Source organism: Saimiri boliviensis, chromosome 15, assembly GCF_048565385.1.
Source record: "Saimiri boliviensis isolate mSaiBol1 chromosome 15, mSaiBol1.pri, whole genome shotgun sequence".
Classification (NCBI taxonomy): domain Eukaryota; kingdom Metazoa; phylum Chordata; class Mammalia; order Primates; family Cebidae; genus Saimiri; species Saimiri boliviensis.
Window position 1 is genome coordinate 86,688,885 of NC_133463.1, and position 18,963 is coordinate 86,707,847.

Genomic DNA, 18,963 nt, shown 5'->3' on the forward strand with positions numbered 1-18,963 from the left:
TATCATCACTTCAATTAAAAAGAAAATGATGTTGCCTGCTAATGGCCCATGTAGTCATTGTTCACTAAAATACAAAAGAAGACATGTCTGTAAGCTGTTTCTAAGTGTAAACTCGGTTCCAATGTAATAACCTGTAAGTTGTGGGTATATGCAAATGTCATCATACTGAAGACAAATGCAACACAATTAATATAATTTTGTGGATGTAAATATCACCACATTAAGAAAAAGCAGCACTACACCATTTACATGTATGCTTAGTGCTAATAGCAATCCACACTCTGCTCACAGTTGCACACCTGGCCAACTCAGGAACATACATTTTTTTAATGCATTCACAGATGTCATTTGCTCATGCAAATTAAGATAAACAATTTTTTGTGTTTCTCCTCACCAAGCTCCCACAAGAGAGCCTGGTACACAGTTCGTGCTCACCATGCTGTTTGCTTATAGAGATGTAACACCAGACATCATGTTGACCTAGCTGAATAATGAACATGTTTTGCAAACTCGATTAAAGATCGAAACAACTAGAAACAATGTCTGCCTGTAGCCAGCATTCTGCCTCCTAGGAGAAAACTTTCAGATTTTCTAGGCCCTCTTTGTTGTATTTTTTTTATTATTATTGAAATGAAGATGGAGGACAGAAATGACACCTGCTTAATCAGGTCGATGTGAAGTTCTTCCACTCCATGCCACTATTTTGCGGGGAGGGAACAGCAGTTTCCCTTCTCACCCACCTGTGCTTGGGAAGTTCTCTAGCGGGACTGATATGAGCTCCCTGGGACTCAGCCAGGCCTCAGAGCTCCTAGTTTCCCAACCAGAGTGTAGACTACAGAATTTTTGAGGGCTCAATTCTATTTGTCTTAAAACCTCAGTGCACAGCACAGAACACAGTACATAGCAGGTGCTTAATGTCTGTGGTTAGACATTAGAGGAAGGAGTGATGAAGGAAGTCATTTATTGAGTCATGCCACCCTAGGCGTGAGGCTGAAAATGTGTAAGTGGAACAGCTGAAACTTGTCGTGCCTAGAGGAAGACAGGGTGTGTTCCTTTATCCCTCTCTCCTTCCCATCTGTCCATCCACCTACCTGTCCATCCATGTCTTCATACCCTGATTGATATACGTATCAACTCAGCCCTTATTTATTGGCTTTCTCTGTACCAGGCTATATATTAGTAGCTGAAAATACAGACATGGAAAAAGCCCATCTCTGCTATCTGGAGCTTGTGATTATGGAAGTAACGATAAGGAGACATTTTCAATCGAATGTGATCATTGTTATAATAAATAGAAGCACAGGGAGAGAAAGGAAGGTGCTGTCATGGAAATGGCAGGTGCTCAATGAATAATTATTGAATGATTAGATGTAGAATAAGGAAGGGAAGGAAAGAGGAAGAAAGAGAGGGAGGGAAGGGGGAAGGAAGGAGAGGGTGCGAGGGAGGGAAGAGGGAAATTACACAGATCATAATGTGTGCAGAAAAAATTCCTTGGGACGTCTTGAAAGAAGAGCAGGCATTGGGTCTGGCGTCGCTCCTGGCACAGTCCATCTGTGTGTACACTGGCTTGTGACCAAAACCTCACCATGCCATCACCCCTCATCTGACTCATTGCTTTAAGCAAAGATTGCAGTGGATTTGGGTTTCAACAGCTGCTTCTGTTATTTCATTGACATGTAAAAACCAGATCCACAGCCTGACTGTGATGGACTTTAGCCTGCCAGGGGTGGGTGCAGGAGCTGCTGCCTGGTGCTGTGTGCCCAGCCCTGGCTCCTGCCTCCACCCACTCCCATCCCTTACACAGGTCCCAGGCTGAGGTGCTCTTAAGGTCACCCACTACCCACAAACAGCCTCACCTCCCAGCAGGCTTCCAGCTTGGGCCTCCAGCAAGGGAGGCCCGAGTGTGATGTCCCACTTGACTGAGAACACCCTGAGGGCTCCTTGTATCCTAGGGTCTGGTTTTCTGGGTAGCACAAAAAGAAGGAAGGCAGAGTGTGAAGGAGAACAGAGGCGAGGAGAGAAGGGAAGGAAGCCAGGCTGTCTACCAGGATAGGCTTCTGAACAGAAGACTGCTGCTGCAGTACCCAGAGCAGGCCCGCTCCAGGTAACTCCCACTGTCATCTCGTCCTTTTGTCTGTGCATGCCTTGTCCCCAGCAGAGTCACCAAACACCTCCCACATGCAGGGACTGAGCTGAGAGGAACAGACAGAGGGAGACAATGTAGCCCAGTTCGGGAGATGAAGGTCCCTGGGGCCATCGGCTCAGCAAGACCTTGCAGAGGCTTCCCCAGCACAGTTCTACTTGGTGTCTGCATCTTGTCAATCTTCCTGTTTCTTCTACTAAATACAGAAGAACTTCCCCCCCACCCTTATCAAGGGTCACTGTCTACAGAAAAAGAAACCAAATCGCAGCCCTGGGCACACAATGCCATGTTTATTCTAGTCTCAGTCCATTCTAGGACAGTCATAGTGGTGTCCACAGAAAGGTGCCACTTTTAAAAACTAGGAACAGATACACATACATACTCATATATCCATTCAATAGCTATTCACTGAGCACCTGCTGTTTTGAAGACAGCATCTTCCTTTTTCTCCCTGTGCTTCGATTTATTATAACAATTATCTTGTTAGATTGAAAATGTCTCCTTATCATTACTTCCATAAAATCACAAGTTCCAGATAGCAGAGACAGGATTTTTCCATGTCTGTATTTTCAGCTACTAATATATAGCCTGGTACAGAGAAAGCCAATAAATAAGGGCTGAATTGATATATATATACATCTATGTGTGTATATATAGATACATGTATGTGTACACACATATATACACATTATATATGTGTGTGTGTGTGTGTGTGTATATACAAGAAAAATAATGCATGGCTAATCAAAGAAAACATTGAGAAGAAAGAATGAGGGTGTGCCCCTGCAAAGCACAGTGAAATCCTCACTCACTGTCCTCTTCTGAGTCTTAGTCTCAAATGGCATCTCGTCTGACTCAGTTGCTCCTGAGTGGAGATCATAAATCAGGAGCCTGGGAAACCTGAAGAACCTACCATCTGCTTCTGGAAAGCGTTCCTCAGGGCCTAGTCTGCAAATCTCCCCTTCCAGTGTGCACAAAAATCAAGAAGCAAGAGGTCCAAGGCACAACAACAGGGTGCTGTGAGCTGACAGCCATGGGCCTCCCGGTGCCCCCCTGCCCTAGCAGGCCACATGCATGATAGGAAGCTCCCACCTGTACCACCCAGGGTCCTGCTGGGGCTGTGTGTGGACTGCAGACAATACCTTCTCTCCAGCTGGGCAGGAGCAGTTGATGGTCTTCAGAAACCCAATCTGTTCACTGCCTGGGGTGGGAGGCCGCTGGGGTGGGGGTGGAGGTGGAGGCTCTGTCACCACGGTCACCTGGCACTGGAAGGAAAGCTCAGGAGGTCAGAACCTGGCTCTTCACCCAGCAGACACTCCCTGGCAGGAGCACAGTGTCTGGTGCTTCTTTGGAACCAGGCAGGCAAAGTTGGTGAAAACCCTGAGGATGTCTCTCCCGAGGCCTTGGGGCGGAAGGCCTGGCCACCCCAGGCTCAGCTATTTCACTGGCTGGCTCAGCAACCTGTAGGAACCGCTCAGTGTCTCACACCTCGAAGGTGCTCCACAGTTCCTGCCATCCTTCTCCTCACCCCCTCCTCTTCCTTCTTCATCCCATTCCCTTCTTCCCTCACCCTCTGACTTTGCAACCAGGTTCACATGGCTCCACATTCCCAGTGCCGGCTGTCTACCTGCACACCACAGGAGCCCTGAACCGAGTGCACTGGCTGGGTTTGAACTGGGTCCTTGGGACGAGGCTAACCAGGCATTGCGGGGATCTCATCCTGCAGCCCAGGAAGCAGGCCCCGTCACTATTCCCATCTTTCAAGCAAGCCTGTAACCAGGACCTTGCAAAGAAGGTTGGAAAGGGAGAGGCCTGAAATGGGGCAGGGGCTGAAGTCTGAGAACAGAGCAGATCCTTCTCAGAGGGCTGAAAGGGCAAACCCTGGTCTCTTGGGCCACCCATGTCCTGACCTCCCTGGCTTGCTGACCAGGCTCCTGTCTCCCACATCCCTCAGAGCAGGGCATCATCACTCAGCTAGCAGCACTGTGGTTACACTAAGGCACAGACCACAGTCAACCCGGAGGAACTGCATGGCTCGGCTCCCCCACCCACACCCTAAGCTTCCTCTCAGGTCATATTCTGATGGTAGATGTCTCCCTGACTCCCGGCCACCCATCCTTAAGCTCTGGACTCCCCCTCTTTCTGGAGGCCACACATCCATTTCCTCCCATCCTCTTTGTGCAAGAGTCTGCTTACCGGACCCGAGGGGATGTCACAACAAGTCTCCAGTTCTGCGTGTCGCGAGTCACAATAGATCACAATCCGCTGTAGGTCAAACTGGAAAGGAGGAGAGAGGATAAGTTGCAGGGACTTTGGAACCCAGAAACCTCCATGGTTTCAGACAGAACCTGCCCTCGTATCTGGTTATACTTCCTCTTTGAGAGGTCTCCCTGAGCCCACCCCTGGGCCACTCCTGCCCTGGGCTCCTCCCTGGATTTTCACAGGGAGCTAAGCATCATCTTCTCACCTCCTTGATCTGGCTTGGCTGTGTCCCCATCCAAATCTCATCCTGAATTGTAGCTCCCATAATTCCCACATGTTTTAAGAGGGACCTGGTGGAAGATAAGTGAATCATGGGGAGGGTCTCCCCCACGCTGTTCTCGTGATAGTGAATAAGTGTCATGAGATCTGATGGTTTCATAAGGGGTCGCCCCTTTTGCTTGGCTCTCTTTCTCTCTTGCCTGCCACCAAGTAAGAAGTGCCTTGCTCTTCTGCCATGATTATGAGGCCTCCCAGCCGTGTGGAAGGGAGGCCTCATAATCAAATGAGTCAATTAAATGTCTTTCCTTTATAAATTACCCAGTCTTGGGTTATGTCTTTTAGCAGTGTGAGAACAGACTAATCCAACCCTCTCCTATAAGGGAGAGCCCCCGTGCAAGGGGCTTCAGGACACATGTTGAAGTCCAGTGTCTCATGCTATGCTGAAGGTGCTATGGCCTCTGCCTTCAGCCACACACACGAGGCCACACTGTCATCCTCTCTCCATGTCACCAGCACCACGTTGAACAAGCCCCTCAATGACGTTATTGCAAAGGCCTCCAAGTTTCACGTGTCCCTATTTTCCATCTCTCCAGTCACTTTTACAGTTGTTTTGGTGAACTTTTAAAATAAAAACTTACTTCTGTCACACCTTTTCTATGACGGCCCCTTATAGACTTAAAAAAAAGACTAAAATTTCAAGGGGCTGTGGTACTAAACATACATCCACATGCATGAACACATGCACACACACAGAGTCTGCAGACAAAGCCCAGGTCCTTTTGCGGGACACCCAGCCTCCCAGGGCCTGGTTCTGCCTGGCTCCCCCGGTTTCTCTCTCTTCACTCTGCACCTGCACTCTGTAGCATCTAACCGCACGGCAAACCACATCTGCACATTCACACCTTGGCACATGGTGCCTCTTCCAGGAAAGCCCTTGAGCAATAAGCAATCTCCCAGTCACCACCCAAAGCCACACCCAGGCATCCCCTTTTGTGGTTGCTTTTCAAGTATGCCCACAGATTTGGAACTGAATTCCCCTCCCCTGGTGTGAAATGATGGCATGTCATTTCCCAGATCAGGTTATAAGAAGACTGGCTGCTGTCTTGAGTGTGTTCTCTCTCTCTCTCTCTATTTCTCTCTCTCTCTCTCTCTCTCTCTCTCTCTCTCTCTTCTTCCCTCCCTCTGTCATCACTCACCATGGGGTACAAAAGCTGGCCTGTTGTGAGCTATTCAGTGGACAGGCTCAGGTGGAAAGGATCAGGGTGGCTGCAACCATCACGTAGCACAGAACAAAGGTTCTCCATTCAACAGCTCACGAAAAGTTTCCAACAACCCCTAGTGAGCTTGGAGGTGCCTTTTCAGCCTTATTTAAACTTTGAGATGACTGTAGCATTGGCCAGAAGCTTGAGGGCAGCCCAGCGAAAGACCCTGAGGGAACCACTCAGCTAAGCCACTGTCAGATTCCTGATCCATGGAATCTATGAGACAGTACATGCTTGCTGTTTTAACCTGCCTTTGCTGGGGGGATGGGATAGTTGTGACATAGACACAGGTGTAACTGATGCACCTCCCTCTCCAGTTGAGAATTCATCAGGTTCTCTTCTCTGCCACATGGGCACCTTGCATGATATTGTTTGGCTGTGTCCCCACCCAAATCTCACCTTGGATTGTGATAATCCCCACGTCTCAAGGGTGGGGCCAGGCAGAGATAATTAAATCTTGGGGGTAGTTTCCCTCATACTGTTCTCATGGCAGTGAATAAGTCTCAGGACACCTGATGGTTTTATAAGTGGGAGCTCCCCTGCACAAGCTCTCTCGCCTGCTGCCATGTAAGACGTGACTTTGCTCCTCATTCACCTTCCACTATGATTGGGAGGCCTCCCCAGCCATGTGGAACTGAGTCAATTAAACCTCTTTCCTTTATAAATTACCCAGTCTTGGGTATGCCTTTATTAGCAGTGTAAGAACAGACTAGTACATTGCACACACAGCTAACATCAGACACCACAGACTGTAGGATAATTAGATGTCTGTGTGTCCATCTTCCTTCCAGGCTCCAGGACTTCTGAGAACAAGGCCCAAAACCCAGGCAGTGCTGTCTTCTCAAGCACAAACCTGGGGCTCTTGCTAGTGTAGAGCCCAGAGCAGTGGGCAATCGCCCACTCTCCCCATACCCTGCAGGACATGGTTCAAGCTCACCCCTAGTCTGCCATGCCCATTGCTCCCTTCCCTTCAGCCACGCTGGTTTCCTCCTGCCACCCTCCTGTGCTGGCTCCTCAGCTGCCTGTCCATACCCAGGCCCTCCCTGTCACTCTAGCACATTCTGAATGTGGTCCTAAGAGTACTTCCCACAATGGGTGATTATGTCTGTTTCTTATTTTTATTTTTATTTTTTTTGAGATGGAGTTTCGCTCTTGTTACCCAGGCTGGAGTGCAATGGCGCGATCTTGGCTCACCGCAACCTCTGCCTCCTGGGTTCAGGCAATTCTCCTGCATCAGCCTCCTGAGTAGCTGGGATTACAGGCATGCGCCACCAAGTCCAGCTATTTTTTTTTTTTTTTTTTTTTTTTGTATTTTTAGTAGAGACGGGGTTTCACCATGTTGACCAGGATGGTCTGGATCTCTTGACCTCGTGATCCACCCGCCTCGGCCTCCCAAAGTGCTGGGATTACAGGCTTGTCTTAGTTCTTTTTTAAGCATTGGAACATAGACCATGAGGATAAGGCTCTCCTGTCTCCTGTACTTCACTAGAGCCGTCCCGGATTCATAAAAGTACCATAGAACAGACGGCTGGGTGGACAAGTGGATGACTGGATGGGTGTTTATCAAATGGGGCTTGAGCTCAGTCACTGGAGGCCGGGCACTTATTGCATTGAACACTGATGTGGAGTGCCCTGGACTTGCCCCTCCCCTGCCGCCTTCTCAGGTCCATGCTGGACTTGGGAGTCCCTCTGCACACTGAAGTGCCCCTTGAAGCATAGCCCCTCACACCACTGACTTTGTTCTGCAGAAACAATAACAATTCCATTCATCCGTCTGTTTTATTTCCTGTAGAAACCGCAGCCCAGAAACAGGAGAAAATGACAGAATGAAAAATTGTGGTTTAGAACAAAGCCTACTTTCAGGGACGGCCCTGCTTTCTTCATTATCAAACATACTCACAGCAGCTGGGCCTGCCTGGCAAGGCCACAGGGAGAGGGAAGGAGAAGGAGACAGGAGGCAGGCCAGGGACAAAGCATGCTGGCTTGGGATCTGGGCAGCCAGAGGTGTTCTCAGGTGAGTTGAGAGGTCCTCTGAGCCAAGAGAGGCCCGTTTCCAACTGCCTAAAATCCCAGCATCACCTCAGCCACCCAATCCTTCTCTCCTTTGCCTCACTGCCCTATGCCCTGGGATTTCACCTCCTGACATCACTGTGCTCTCCCACTCCTGTCTGGGAGTCCTGCTCAGGTTCTGCCCTCCGCAATTATCTTGAACTGCTGCATGGGTCTGCTCGGCTCCCTCCGCGTCCCACCCATTAGCAGCTTGGAGACCCTTTGCTGGCTGCAGTGTGGAAAGCAATTAGAGAGCACAGAAAGCTGGAAGGCTGTGTTCAGCACGGCCCAGTCTGAGTCTCAGCTCTGCTCTTCTCTCATATCAGCTGTTCAAGTCAGGAAAACTGAACCTCAGTTTTCTTTTCTGTGAGAGGGACTTACAGGGCTGTAACAGGGACCAAGAAAAAGAGAGCCCATAAGAGCACAGGGTCAGCCACAGATGAAGCTTCAGTGCAGGATGTGTAAGATGCCCCAAACCATGTGGTTACAAGTACCACAGGTGATGTTTCTGGAAGATTTACTAAGAGATAGAGATGTATTGATTCTCCTATACATTTTCCTGACCCTTGGTTTTAATACAAAAATGCAACATGGAACAATGAGTGTAATACCCCTATGGACACTCTTCATTATTCTCTATTGCCTCTAACCCAGTTGAGAACTCCCCATGTGCCAGGCACTGTTAGGTGCTGTGTTGACATACTAGTGATCTCACTCAATGCTCACAACAGCTCCGACAGGTATGAGTCCACTGTCTCCTTCCCATAGACGAGAAAGTGAAGGTGCAGAGAGGTGAGGCTGTCAGTGTTTTGGTCTGGTATAGTATACCTCAAGACACCTATTTAAAAAGTAACATCTTTATTTTATTTAGGGAGCCTCAGTAGCAGAGCTGGAAAGTGAGTTAGGGAAAGGAAGTTAGCCAGTAAAGGGTTGTTATCAAGAGTGTGACCACTGTGGGCATCTGCAGTTTACATGTGTTGGGGAACTCTGAAGCCCATCAAGATTATGTCACTCAGAGTTAGGATGCCAAGAGGTGAGGGAGCTGGGGTATTAATACTCCAACTTCCAGCAGTCCTTGGTGGAGGGCTGCTCCTGGGGGTGTTGATGCCTACTCAATAATGGACAGCACTGTCTCAGGCAGTGAGAGAAAACCCTCAGTCAAGACCCGTGCAGGCAGTTGGCAGCACAGCTGGTATGCTCTGAAATGACAAGGACCCAGGGGGATGTAGGTGGAGAACCAACCACTTCTGCTCTACTGCAGTGTTGTATGTGGTAGGGATGTGTCCAAAAGGGAAACTCAGGTCTAATTTCCAATCCCCTCCTTAGTAGTCAACCATGTAATACAAATGGGTACCTTGGAGAGTACCGAGAAGCTAATTCTCTTCCTGTCTTCAAAACCCCCCAGCACCACCATGATAATGTGATAACGGTGGTGATGATGTTCATGATGACTAGCATTTATGGAACTCTGGCAGCATTCCAGGAAGTTTGATAAGCACTTCACATATGACATAGCATTTAATCACACAACAACCCTGTGGAGTGAGTGATCATTTTTCTCATGTTACAACTGAAGAAACAACACCAGAGAGGCTATAGGGGAGCTTGGATTCCAAAACAATTTTGTTTAATTTGAAGCCTGGGACGTGCATTTTTAGGGACGTGGGGCTATTCGCTAAAGTTGGCTCTGGTTTTTAGAAGACTTTGTACTCAAATATAGTTTTCCACTACCTCAAATAGAAATATAATGGAAATCTCATTGTTGGATGTTTGGAACTGAGGTTAGAAGGATTTAATCTTGCTCTAGATCTATGGACATGTCTGTTATTCCCTCTAAGCCTCAGTATCCTTGTCTGTCAAGTAAATGAGGGACTGGATAATATGCTCTCTGGGTTCCCTCCAGCTCAGGGGTTATCCGTTTCAGGGACTGACAGCAGAACCAGACAGCTCACAGAGCCAGAATCCTAGCCTGACTGCCCAAGGCAGGGAACAGAAGCAAGTTGCCTGACACTTTTGAGTTGGAATCTCCCCACCTACAAAATGTGAGGAGCATCCACCCACCTAGCCTGAATTTAGGATTAAGAGGCATTGTATTTGTGACTATGATGCCCACCCTGAGGGAGGTAACAGTGATCCTTATTGTGTCATGAATACCCCAGAGCTCCATCTTGTCCAGCCCTTTGATGTATGTTATCTTAGGGAGGGGGAGGTTTGTAAACGGACCTGGAAGACGAGTGCTTGAGTGGAAACCCTAACTTCCATTTGTTGGCTCTGTGATCTCGGAAGGGTCCTCAGATTCTCCAGGAGCACCTCTCTCCATCTGTGAAATGACAGTGTCCACCGTATCTACTTTCTAACGTTGTAAAGATTTTGTTCAGAAATGGAGAAAAGAAGCACTTTAGTGCAATGCCTGGCACAGAGTCTCTGCACAGGTAGCTAGAATTAGTAGCAGGCTGAATAATGATTTTTATAGTTTTACTTTGATTTTACTATTTTTTTGCTTAATTTGGTTCCACATCTATTATCTTATTTCATCTCAGCAATAGCATATAAAAACAAAGAGAGGGCCGGGCGCGGTGGCTCAAGCCTGTAATCCCAGCACTTTGGGAGGCCAAGGCGGGTGGATCACGAGGTCAAGAGATCGAGACCATCCTGGTCAACATGGTGAAACCCCGTCTCTACTAAAAATACAAAAAAATCAGCTGGGCATGGTGGCGCGTGCCTGTAATCCCAGCTACTCAGGAGGCTGAGGCAGGAGAATTGCTTGAACCCAGGAGGCGGAGGTTGCGGTGAGCCGAGATCGTGCCATTGCACTCCAGCCTGGGTAACGGTAACGAGTGAAACTCCGTCTCACAAAAAAAAAAAAAAAAAAAAAAAAAAAAAAACAGAACATGACTCACATTTCAGAGATTAAACAAACAAACAGATAAAGTCTGGAAAACATGAACAGTGTGTGGCTTGGGTGATGGGTATTGCAGCTGGCTGGCAGTGGCTGGCATCTGAGCCGCAGTTTGAGTGTGTCAGTCCTCCCACCTCTGCAGCTCCCAATCTCTCTTCTCCCAACTACTTCTGACCAACTCACTCTCAGCTTCATTTTTTTTTTTCTGAGATGGAGTTTTGCTCTTGTTGCCCAGGCTGGAGTGCAGTGGCATGATCTTGGCTCACTACAACCTCCACCTCCTAGATTCAAGCAATTCTGCCTCAGCCTCTCGAGTAGCTGGGATCACAGGCACCCACCACCGCGCTCATTTATTGATTTATTATAAATATATTTATTATATATTAATATATGTATTAATATATATTATAAATATATTTATTGATATATAATAAATATGTAATATATAATATATATTTTATATTATAGATGTTAAAATAAATATATACTTTATTTTATAATTAAAAATTATAATTTTTTTATTATAAAAAAATAAATTTTTCTTTTATGTTTTTAGTAGAGACAGGGTTGCAGCATGTTAGCCAGGCTGGCCTTGAACTCCTGACCTCAGATGATCCACCCACCTCAGCTTCCCAAAGTGTTGGGATTACAGGCATGAGCCACTGCACCCAGCTCAGCTTCATTTTTAAAAATCAGTATGCACAGGGACATTGATGGTTTATCATTACATTAACAAAGCAAGTTATAGCAAAGTCTATAAACTTGATTATGATGTCTTTTGCTGGAACACTACTTCCTAAAACTTTATGCATCCTGAGTTACTCATTTTTTCTTACGGTTTATGTTTCACAGACCAGGAAACAATTTTGCAGCATGTATGACAAATAAGCAATTAGTATACAAAATATGCAAACATTATCTAGAAATCATTTAGTAAATAAAATTAGCACAGTAGTAATACACGCAAAAGATATGGCCTAGGATTACCAAACGGGGGCATGGGAACCATCAGTAAACATAGGGAAAGATTTCCAGTCTCAATGGTAATCAGGCAAATGCACATGAAAACTACAATATAACCCCACATGCCCAGCAGACTGGCAAAACAATAAAACATTATACGCATATAACTTATACCATTATATAGATATAAATTATATAGATAATGTTGATATATATACTGGTACATTATTGATATAAATTATATCAACATAACTATATAATTTATAGCTATGTAATTTATATCTATATCCCCATCATTTCAGTACATACCAGCTGTGCTGCCAGCTGCCTCCACCTGTCTTACCTAAGGGCTTTCCCTCTCTTCCAAACACAGAGTGCTATCTGTTATCAAGCAAATATCAACACCCCCAGGAGCAGCCCTTAGCCAAGGACTGGTGGCAGTTGGAGTATCAATACCCCAGCTCCCTCACCTCTTGGCATCCTAATTCTGAGTCACATATTCTTGATGGACTCCAGAGTCCCCCAACACCTGTAAACTGCAGATTATCTATCTATATATTATATAATTTATGTAATGTATATATATATATGTTTATACACATATTTAATGTTTATATATTTATACACACATGCACATATGTTTCTTTCTACGGAAATTTGAAATATGTGGGAAAGTTAACAATTGTGTACCCCACAGTCCAATCATTCAACTTGAGGGTATATACCCACAATAAATGCTATCAATTCATCTATATCTCAAGCCTAAAGTGCAGGTGTTGCTCACATTTTCCTCATAAGTAACGTGTATGGAGGTGTAGCACCCTTTGTAAGGTCCAAGGCTTGCTAATTATGATCATGATACCTTAGAAATGATCTAAATAACCACTGACAGGAGAATGAATGATGTATGAATGAATACATAACAAAGTATGCATTAGCTTAAAAAAATTAAAAGCTTAGATACATAGTTTTGAGTAGAGAAAACAAAAAAGCCAGATGCAGTCCATTACTTACATAAAATTCCAAAAATCTCTCCTATACCTAACGATACTATATTTGCTTATGGTTATGTATACATGGATACATAAATGGTTTTGGGAAGAGCTTTCCTCACATCATGTTTCCTGTGATTTCTCAGGCAGTTGGGGGTGCTCCTGAGCATGGGAGCTAAGATTGACTTCAGCTTGAAGACAGGACGTGTGGATCACTGTGCAAAGTGTCTATGTGTATCGTACGTATTATGCACATACTTCTGGTATATGCGTCTCTTTGGGTACAGATGGGGGTATGTACTTCTTAAGGGAAGAAAAAAATGTAAAGGAATGAAATAAGAGAAATGAAGCAAGGAGGGCAAAGAAAAAAATCAAAGAAGAAAAGAACACTGGTTCAGGATGGAAGGACAGATGGCCAGTTATTACCAGTTGTTATTCCTAGTTGGTGCAATGAGGATGATTGTTATTTATTTTCCATATATTTTTCTTATATTTTCCAATTTTTTTTACAATCAGGAAAGAAGGAAAAAAAATCTGTATTTAAATTTGCCAGGAACTATTTTATATATATATATATATATACATATATATATATATATATATATATATATATATATCTACCTACCTGCATATATATATTCATATATGTGTACATATATGTGTGTATGTGTGTGTGTGGCCTTTGCAGACCATGCAGCCAGAGCCATGTCAGTCTTGATCTCTTTTTGTGTGTACTGGTGTCCCCAGTGCTAAGGAAAGTGCTTGGCACATACTAGGTACTCAATGTATATGTGATGAATAATGATTGATGGAATGGCTAAAAAACTGGATAAGTGAATGAATGGGTGATGGTGAATTGGGGTTCCAATATAGCAGTTTTCTGAGTCGAGGTCTTTCCTTCTAAGATGGTCCAAGGTGTATTTGGTACATGGTTCATGCAGGTGTGGGAAACACTGAGGGCACCTAGCTCCCAAGTCTTCTCCCCGGTGGTCTGGAACCTGGGCTGCAGAAGGCCCCTGATACTCACATCGATGGGCACACTGTCATAGAGGCGCTTTCCAATCACGGTCTTCCCCTGGATGTCAATGTTCTCCCGCTCCTCGATGGGCAGTGTCTGTACCAGCGCACAGTCGACGTACAGGGAGACGTTCTGGGCCTGGATGCTCAGGGCGATCTTGTGCCAGTCCCGGTCAAAGAGGTCATTGACCCGGGAGCCTCGGAAGACCACCCGGACAGCGTCTTTCATGGCACCTACAGCGTTGTACTCCACTGCCTTATTTTCACCATCCAGCCGTATGGAGACCTGGGGAGGAAAGGACCAGAGATTCCTTGAACTTCCTGGGGCCAAGGGAAATGAAGAGAATGGGAAAGGAGAGTTCAGAGTTGGGTCTGGCAATCCTGAGTCAGATCCTGGCTGTGACTCTTGCCAGCCGATCACCTGCCATCCAACCTTGGACCAATCCCTTCACACCTCTGAGCCTCAGGCTCCTCCTCACACAATGATATCTACCTTTCAGGCTCTTTAAATCCAAATGGAATTATTGCACTCATACGTTAACCCAGGAGTCACAGCCTCAACTGTCTGGAAGGGCTGTGTAGGTAAGAGAACTTTAGTGAGACAACTGGCACACAGAGGGGCTTGAGTTGTGAGAACAACCAGAAATCCTAATTAGTTTCGATGTCTTTTAAAACCCTGGACTGTTTAAACCAAACATATCTGCTGGACAGATCTGTTAACCTATATGTTCTCTCAGTTGAGGATAAAGCTGGAGCTCCCGTAAAATAATCTTTCTTGATGGCAGGGGTCTGATCTGTCTGGGTCATTGGGTTAGCCTTTGCAAAATGCACAAGCATTGTGCAATGGACAAATTCTGGAGAAGGTTTTACTGTTTCACTTCTGATTTTTTTTTTTAATTGTTGTTGGTTTGTTGGTGTTTTGTTGGTGGTGGTTTTTGGAGATGGAGTCTCACTCTGTTGCCCAGGCTGGAGTACACTGGCGTGATCTCAGCTCGCTGCAACCTCTGCCTCCCAGATGCAAGCAATTCTCCTGCCTCAGTCTCCTGAGTAGCTAGGATTACAGGTGTGCACCACCACGCTGGGCTAATTTTGTGATTTTAGTAGAGACAGGGTTTCACCATTTCGGCCACATTGGTCTCAAACTCCTGACCTCAAATGACCTGCCCGCCTTGGCCTCCCAAAGTGCCAGGATTACTGGCATGAGTCACTGCAGCCAGCCTGGCTGCTTTTTAAGAATAAATGGGTATATTCTCATCCATGTATTCATGTTGTCACCCCTGCAGAATCATCCTGTGTGCACAGCAGGCAACATGCCGGGTGTCAGGAATGCAACAGTGGGCCACAGATACAGTATCAGTGCACAAAGGTATGAACAGGATACAAGGCACAGAACATGAGTATCCACTGAGTGAATGAAAGAATGGGAATTTCCTCATCCCGTCTCTGCACGGTTAGTCTTCACCTGCTCTAATATTCATGTTTTGCCCTACCCTGTGGCTCCCTGCTCCCAGGATCTGACCTTTTAGGGCTTTTTCACCTCAACTCCTGGGCTCTTTGGCTTCCAGTTGAGCTTGGCCCATTGGAAGTCCATTGGAATGGAGTCCAACGAGGGGGAAGAGAGAGAGGTGGGGCATTTATTCCTCCCACCCCTCCTGGCTTCCCTGTAGCTCCCGAGTGGCTTTGTGCCATGTTTATATAATTTATATCTATAATGTCTACCATTTATATAATTTATATCTATAATATCTACTATTATGTATAAACATTATATATATAAACATTATCTATATAATTGATATCTATATAATGGTAAAAGTTATATGTGTAAAATGTTTTATTGTTCTGCCAGTCTGCTGAGCATACAGGTTCTTTGGAAGCATTTCCTCCTTAATGACTCTAGTACTCACCATCTCCTCCCTGTTCCCCTGCCCATCCAGGCTCAGGTGGTAGCGTCCCCCTGTGACTGATCCTGGGGATGCCCTGGCATTTCTTGTTGGTTTCCTTAACCCATATCCCTTAGCCACATCAGCTCCCTTAACCCCAGTCAGTTTGCTACAGCACTCGTCAAAACTGTGTGCCCAGTGGGGACTGTCCCTTGCCAGCCTACATCTAAACCAATAAATCCCTTTTCAGCTATGTGACCTTGGGTAAGTTATTTAACCTCTCTACAGCTTCCTCATTTGTAAAATGGGACCAATAGTAGTGCCTATTGTGAAGAGGATTATATAAATTAATCTATGAGAACCTAATTAATTAAATGAATTGTCATAAGGATTATTATGAGAATTATAATATATGTAAAAATTTATATAGTATTTATTATTTGCCAGGAACTGTTCTAAATATTTGCAATAATGAATTAAGCAAATAAGTTCACAGGCATCGAAGCAGTGAAGCCTCCCCTGATGAACACATACTCTTGGATTTGAACCTAGTCATCTGTTCTCACATCCCAAGATGTGATTTGTTGACTTTTTTCTTTTCGTTTTTGTTTCTTTTCTTCTTCTTTTTTTCTTTTGAGATGGAGTCTCATTCCATCATCCAGGCTGGAGCACAGTGGGATGATCTTGGCTCACTGCAACCTCCACCACCCACGTTCAAGCAATTCTGCCTCAGCCTCCCGAGTGGACCACAGGTGTGCACCATCACACCCAGCTAATTTTTGTATTTTTAGTATAGATGAGGTTTCACCATGTTGGCCAGGCTGGTCTTGAACTCCTGACATCAGGTGATCCCCCCACCTTGGCCTCCCACAGTGCTGGGATTACAGGCATGAGCCACTGCGCCTGGCCATTTATTGACTTTTTTCATTGCCCAGCCTCAGTATATGAAATTATCTTAAGCATGCCTTTTGTTCACCTTTTTGTCTTTCCTGCCCCATCCTTTTAAACAGGTACGTTCTCTCTTCATCTCTGTAACCCCCGTGGCTAGAACAACACATGGCACACAGTGGCACTCGATAAAAAGGTACCAAGGAGCCAGGTGCCGTGGCTCACACCTGTCATCTCAGCACTTCGGGAGGCTGAGGCGGGTAGATGACAAGGTCAGGAGTTCGACACCAGCCTGATCAACATGGTGAAAACCCGTCTCTACTAAAAATACAAAAATTAGCTGGGCATGGTGGTGTGCACCTGAAGTCCCAGCTGCTTGGGAGGCTGAAGCAGGAGAATCACTGGAACCCTGGAGGAGGGGGTTGCAGTAAGCCGAGATCAGCCACTGCACTCCAGCCTGGATGACACAATGAGACTCCATCTCAAAAAAAATAAAAATAAAAATAAAAAGGTACTGAATGAATGGAGGAATGAACAAATGAATGAGAGTCTCTGTAGTTAAAGGAAGATGCCCACTTAGTGCAGGGGGATCAGCTACAGTATTTAACACAACCTGGGTCTTCTGGTCTCATTTTCTGGGCTCCCCATGGCTTCAGTACAACCAAGGAGGACCTAAGATTTATTTTTATTGTGTCACCTATTGTATGCTAGGAGAAGTGTATAAAATAGAAAACTATGAAACCCTGCCTAATGATCTAATACTTGTAAGACACAAAAATCTAATACTCCCATGATTAAACATTGTGTTCTATTTCACATGTTTGAGCACTGTGTCCCTGACCCTTCAGGGCTTCCTGGGGACATGGCTTCCCCAGTGTTTCTGCCTCCAGCATGATATAGAGCAAGGGAGGGCACCCAGCAGTCCAGTGTCTTGTGTCTACCAATATTAGTAGGGTGACCCTGGGGAAGGCATTTTCTATGTCAGGTCCATCAGCAAATCCTACTGGTTCTATTTTCAAAATTAACCTATAACCTGTTTGTTTCTCCTAACCTCACTATCACAGCAGCATCCACACTTGCCTGGATCACTACTGTGTTCTTCTAATTTGTCCTCATATTTCTAGGCCTGTGCATCTCTGCAGAGTCTCTCCTCAAACAAAAAGTCCCTCCACTGGCCTAAAAGACTTTTTGAAATCCAGCCTTCTTCCACCTCTAAAACTTCATCTCTAACTAACTCCAATATGCACACACGCGTGCGCGCGTGCACACACACACACACACACACACACACACACACACACCACTCTGCTCCAGCCTCCAGCTGAACCAGCCCCCTTGCTGTCCTTTAATCATATCTGGAATGAGTGAATGCCCCTCAGTTTACTCAAATGTCAAATGGGGAAATGCCAGCTTTTAAGGGTGGTTGTAAATGGCAAATAAAAGCACGTGCATCTGCATCTCTAGATGAATTTCTCTATCTGTACATCTACAATGACTGACAGAGAGAATGGGTCACACAACGAACACTAATCTACACATAGATCATCTTCTTACAGATCTTTGTCCAATTTTCCAGTGTCTAGCCAGTATTTCTCTGGAGCATGGAAGGGAGCATCATTGGCATTTCTGGTGACGGGCACTCAACGAAGTCTGGCTTAACAAGGGTAAATTTCTGGGTGCCTCTTTACATCAGGAATCTCAAATCTCAAGACAGACTTCATCTCTGTATGGCTCTGTGGTGTGGCGATATTTCTCCCCATTGCTTATTTTGACAGAGGGAGGGGAAGGTGCACAAGTGTAAGACAGGGCACAGACAGCTCTGCAAATGTCGTGAAGGAAGAGATCCCAGACTGAGGAGGCGGTGCAGGCTCACCCACAAGAATGTCATGGTAGGTGCCCAGTCCCACTGCACCGGACCCTGAGAAAATGGAGATGCAAGATCTGTGCAATTGGAGATGGAGTTGGATGGGAACGGGGAAGGCAAAGGACTTCTCCAGAAAAGTGGCCTCTGGAGAAGAATCTTGACTTCTCCATTCAGCCTCCCACACTTCCAAAATCAAGCCTCTCAGCACTTAAATTTGAAAATGTCTCTTCATCTCAGTATGACTAGGGATGTTATGGAAAAATCATTCAACAGGACTAATTGATCAGGACAGGCTTGGAAAAGAAGCCAGCTGAGCATGTGGTTTAAAGCACAGATGTAGGAACCTGAATGTCTGGGTTTAAATCTCAACTCCCGCTCTTATTACCTGTCAAAAGGTAAGCAAATTTCTCAGCCTCTCTGAGGCTCAGTTTCCTCATCTATATGATGCTAACAGTAGAAAATATTCAGAGGATTATTATGAATAATGAATTAATGCTTGTAAAGCCCTCCGAATAATCCCCA

The 18,963-nt window shown here is 45.6% G+C and overlaps 1 protein-coding gene across 1 annotated transcript in view; it reads right to left on the reverse strand.

Moving 5' to 3' along the window:
- The window catches only part of COL22A1 (collagen type XXII alpha 1 chain), a 320,593-nt gene that overhangs the window by 213,439 nt on the left and 88,191 nt on the right, over window positions 1-18,963 (reverse strand). Inside the window, exons 7-9 of the mRNA XM_003933680.4 lie at window positions 13,817-14,092; window positions 4,340-4,420; window positions 3,286-3,408 (exon numbers count right to left, since the gene is read on the reverse strand). Of these exons, the coding sequence (XP_003933729.3) occupies window positions 3,286-3,408; window positions 4,340-4,420; window positions 13,817-14,092 (480 nt within the window). The remainder of the gene's footprint in view (window positions 1-3,285; window positions 3,409-4,339; window positions 4,421-13,816; window positions 14,093-18,963) is intronic.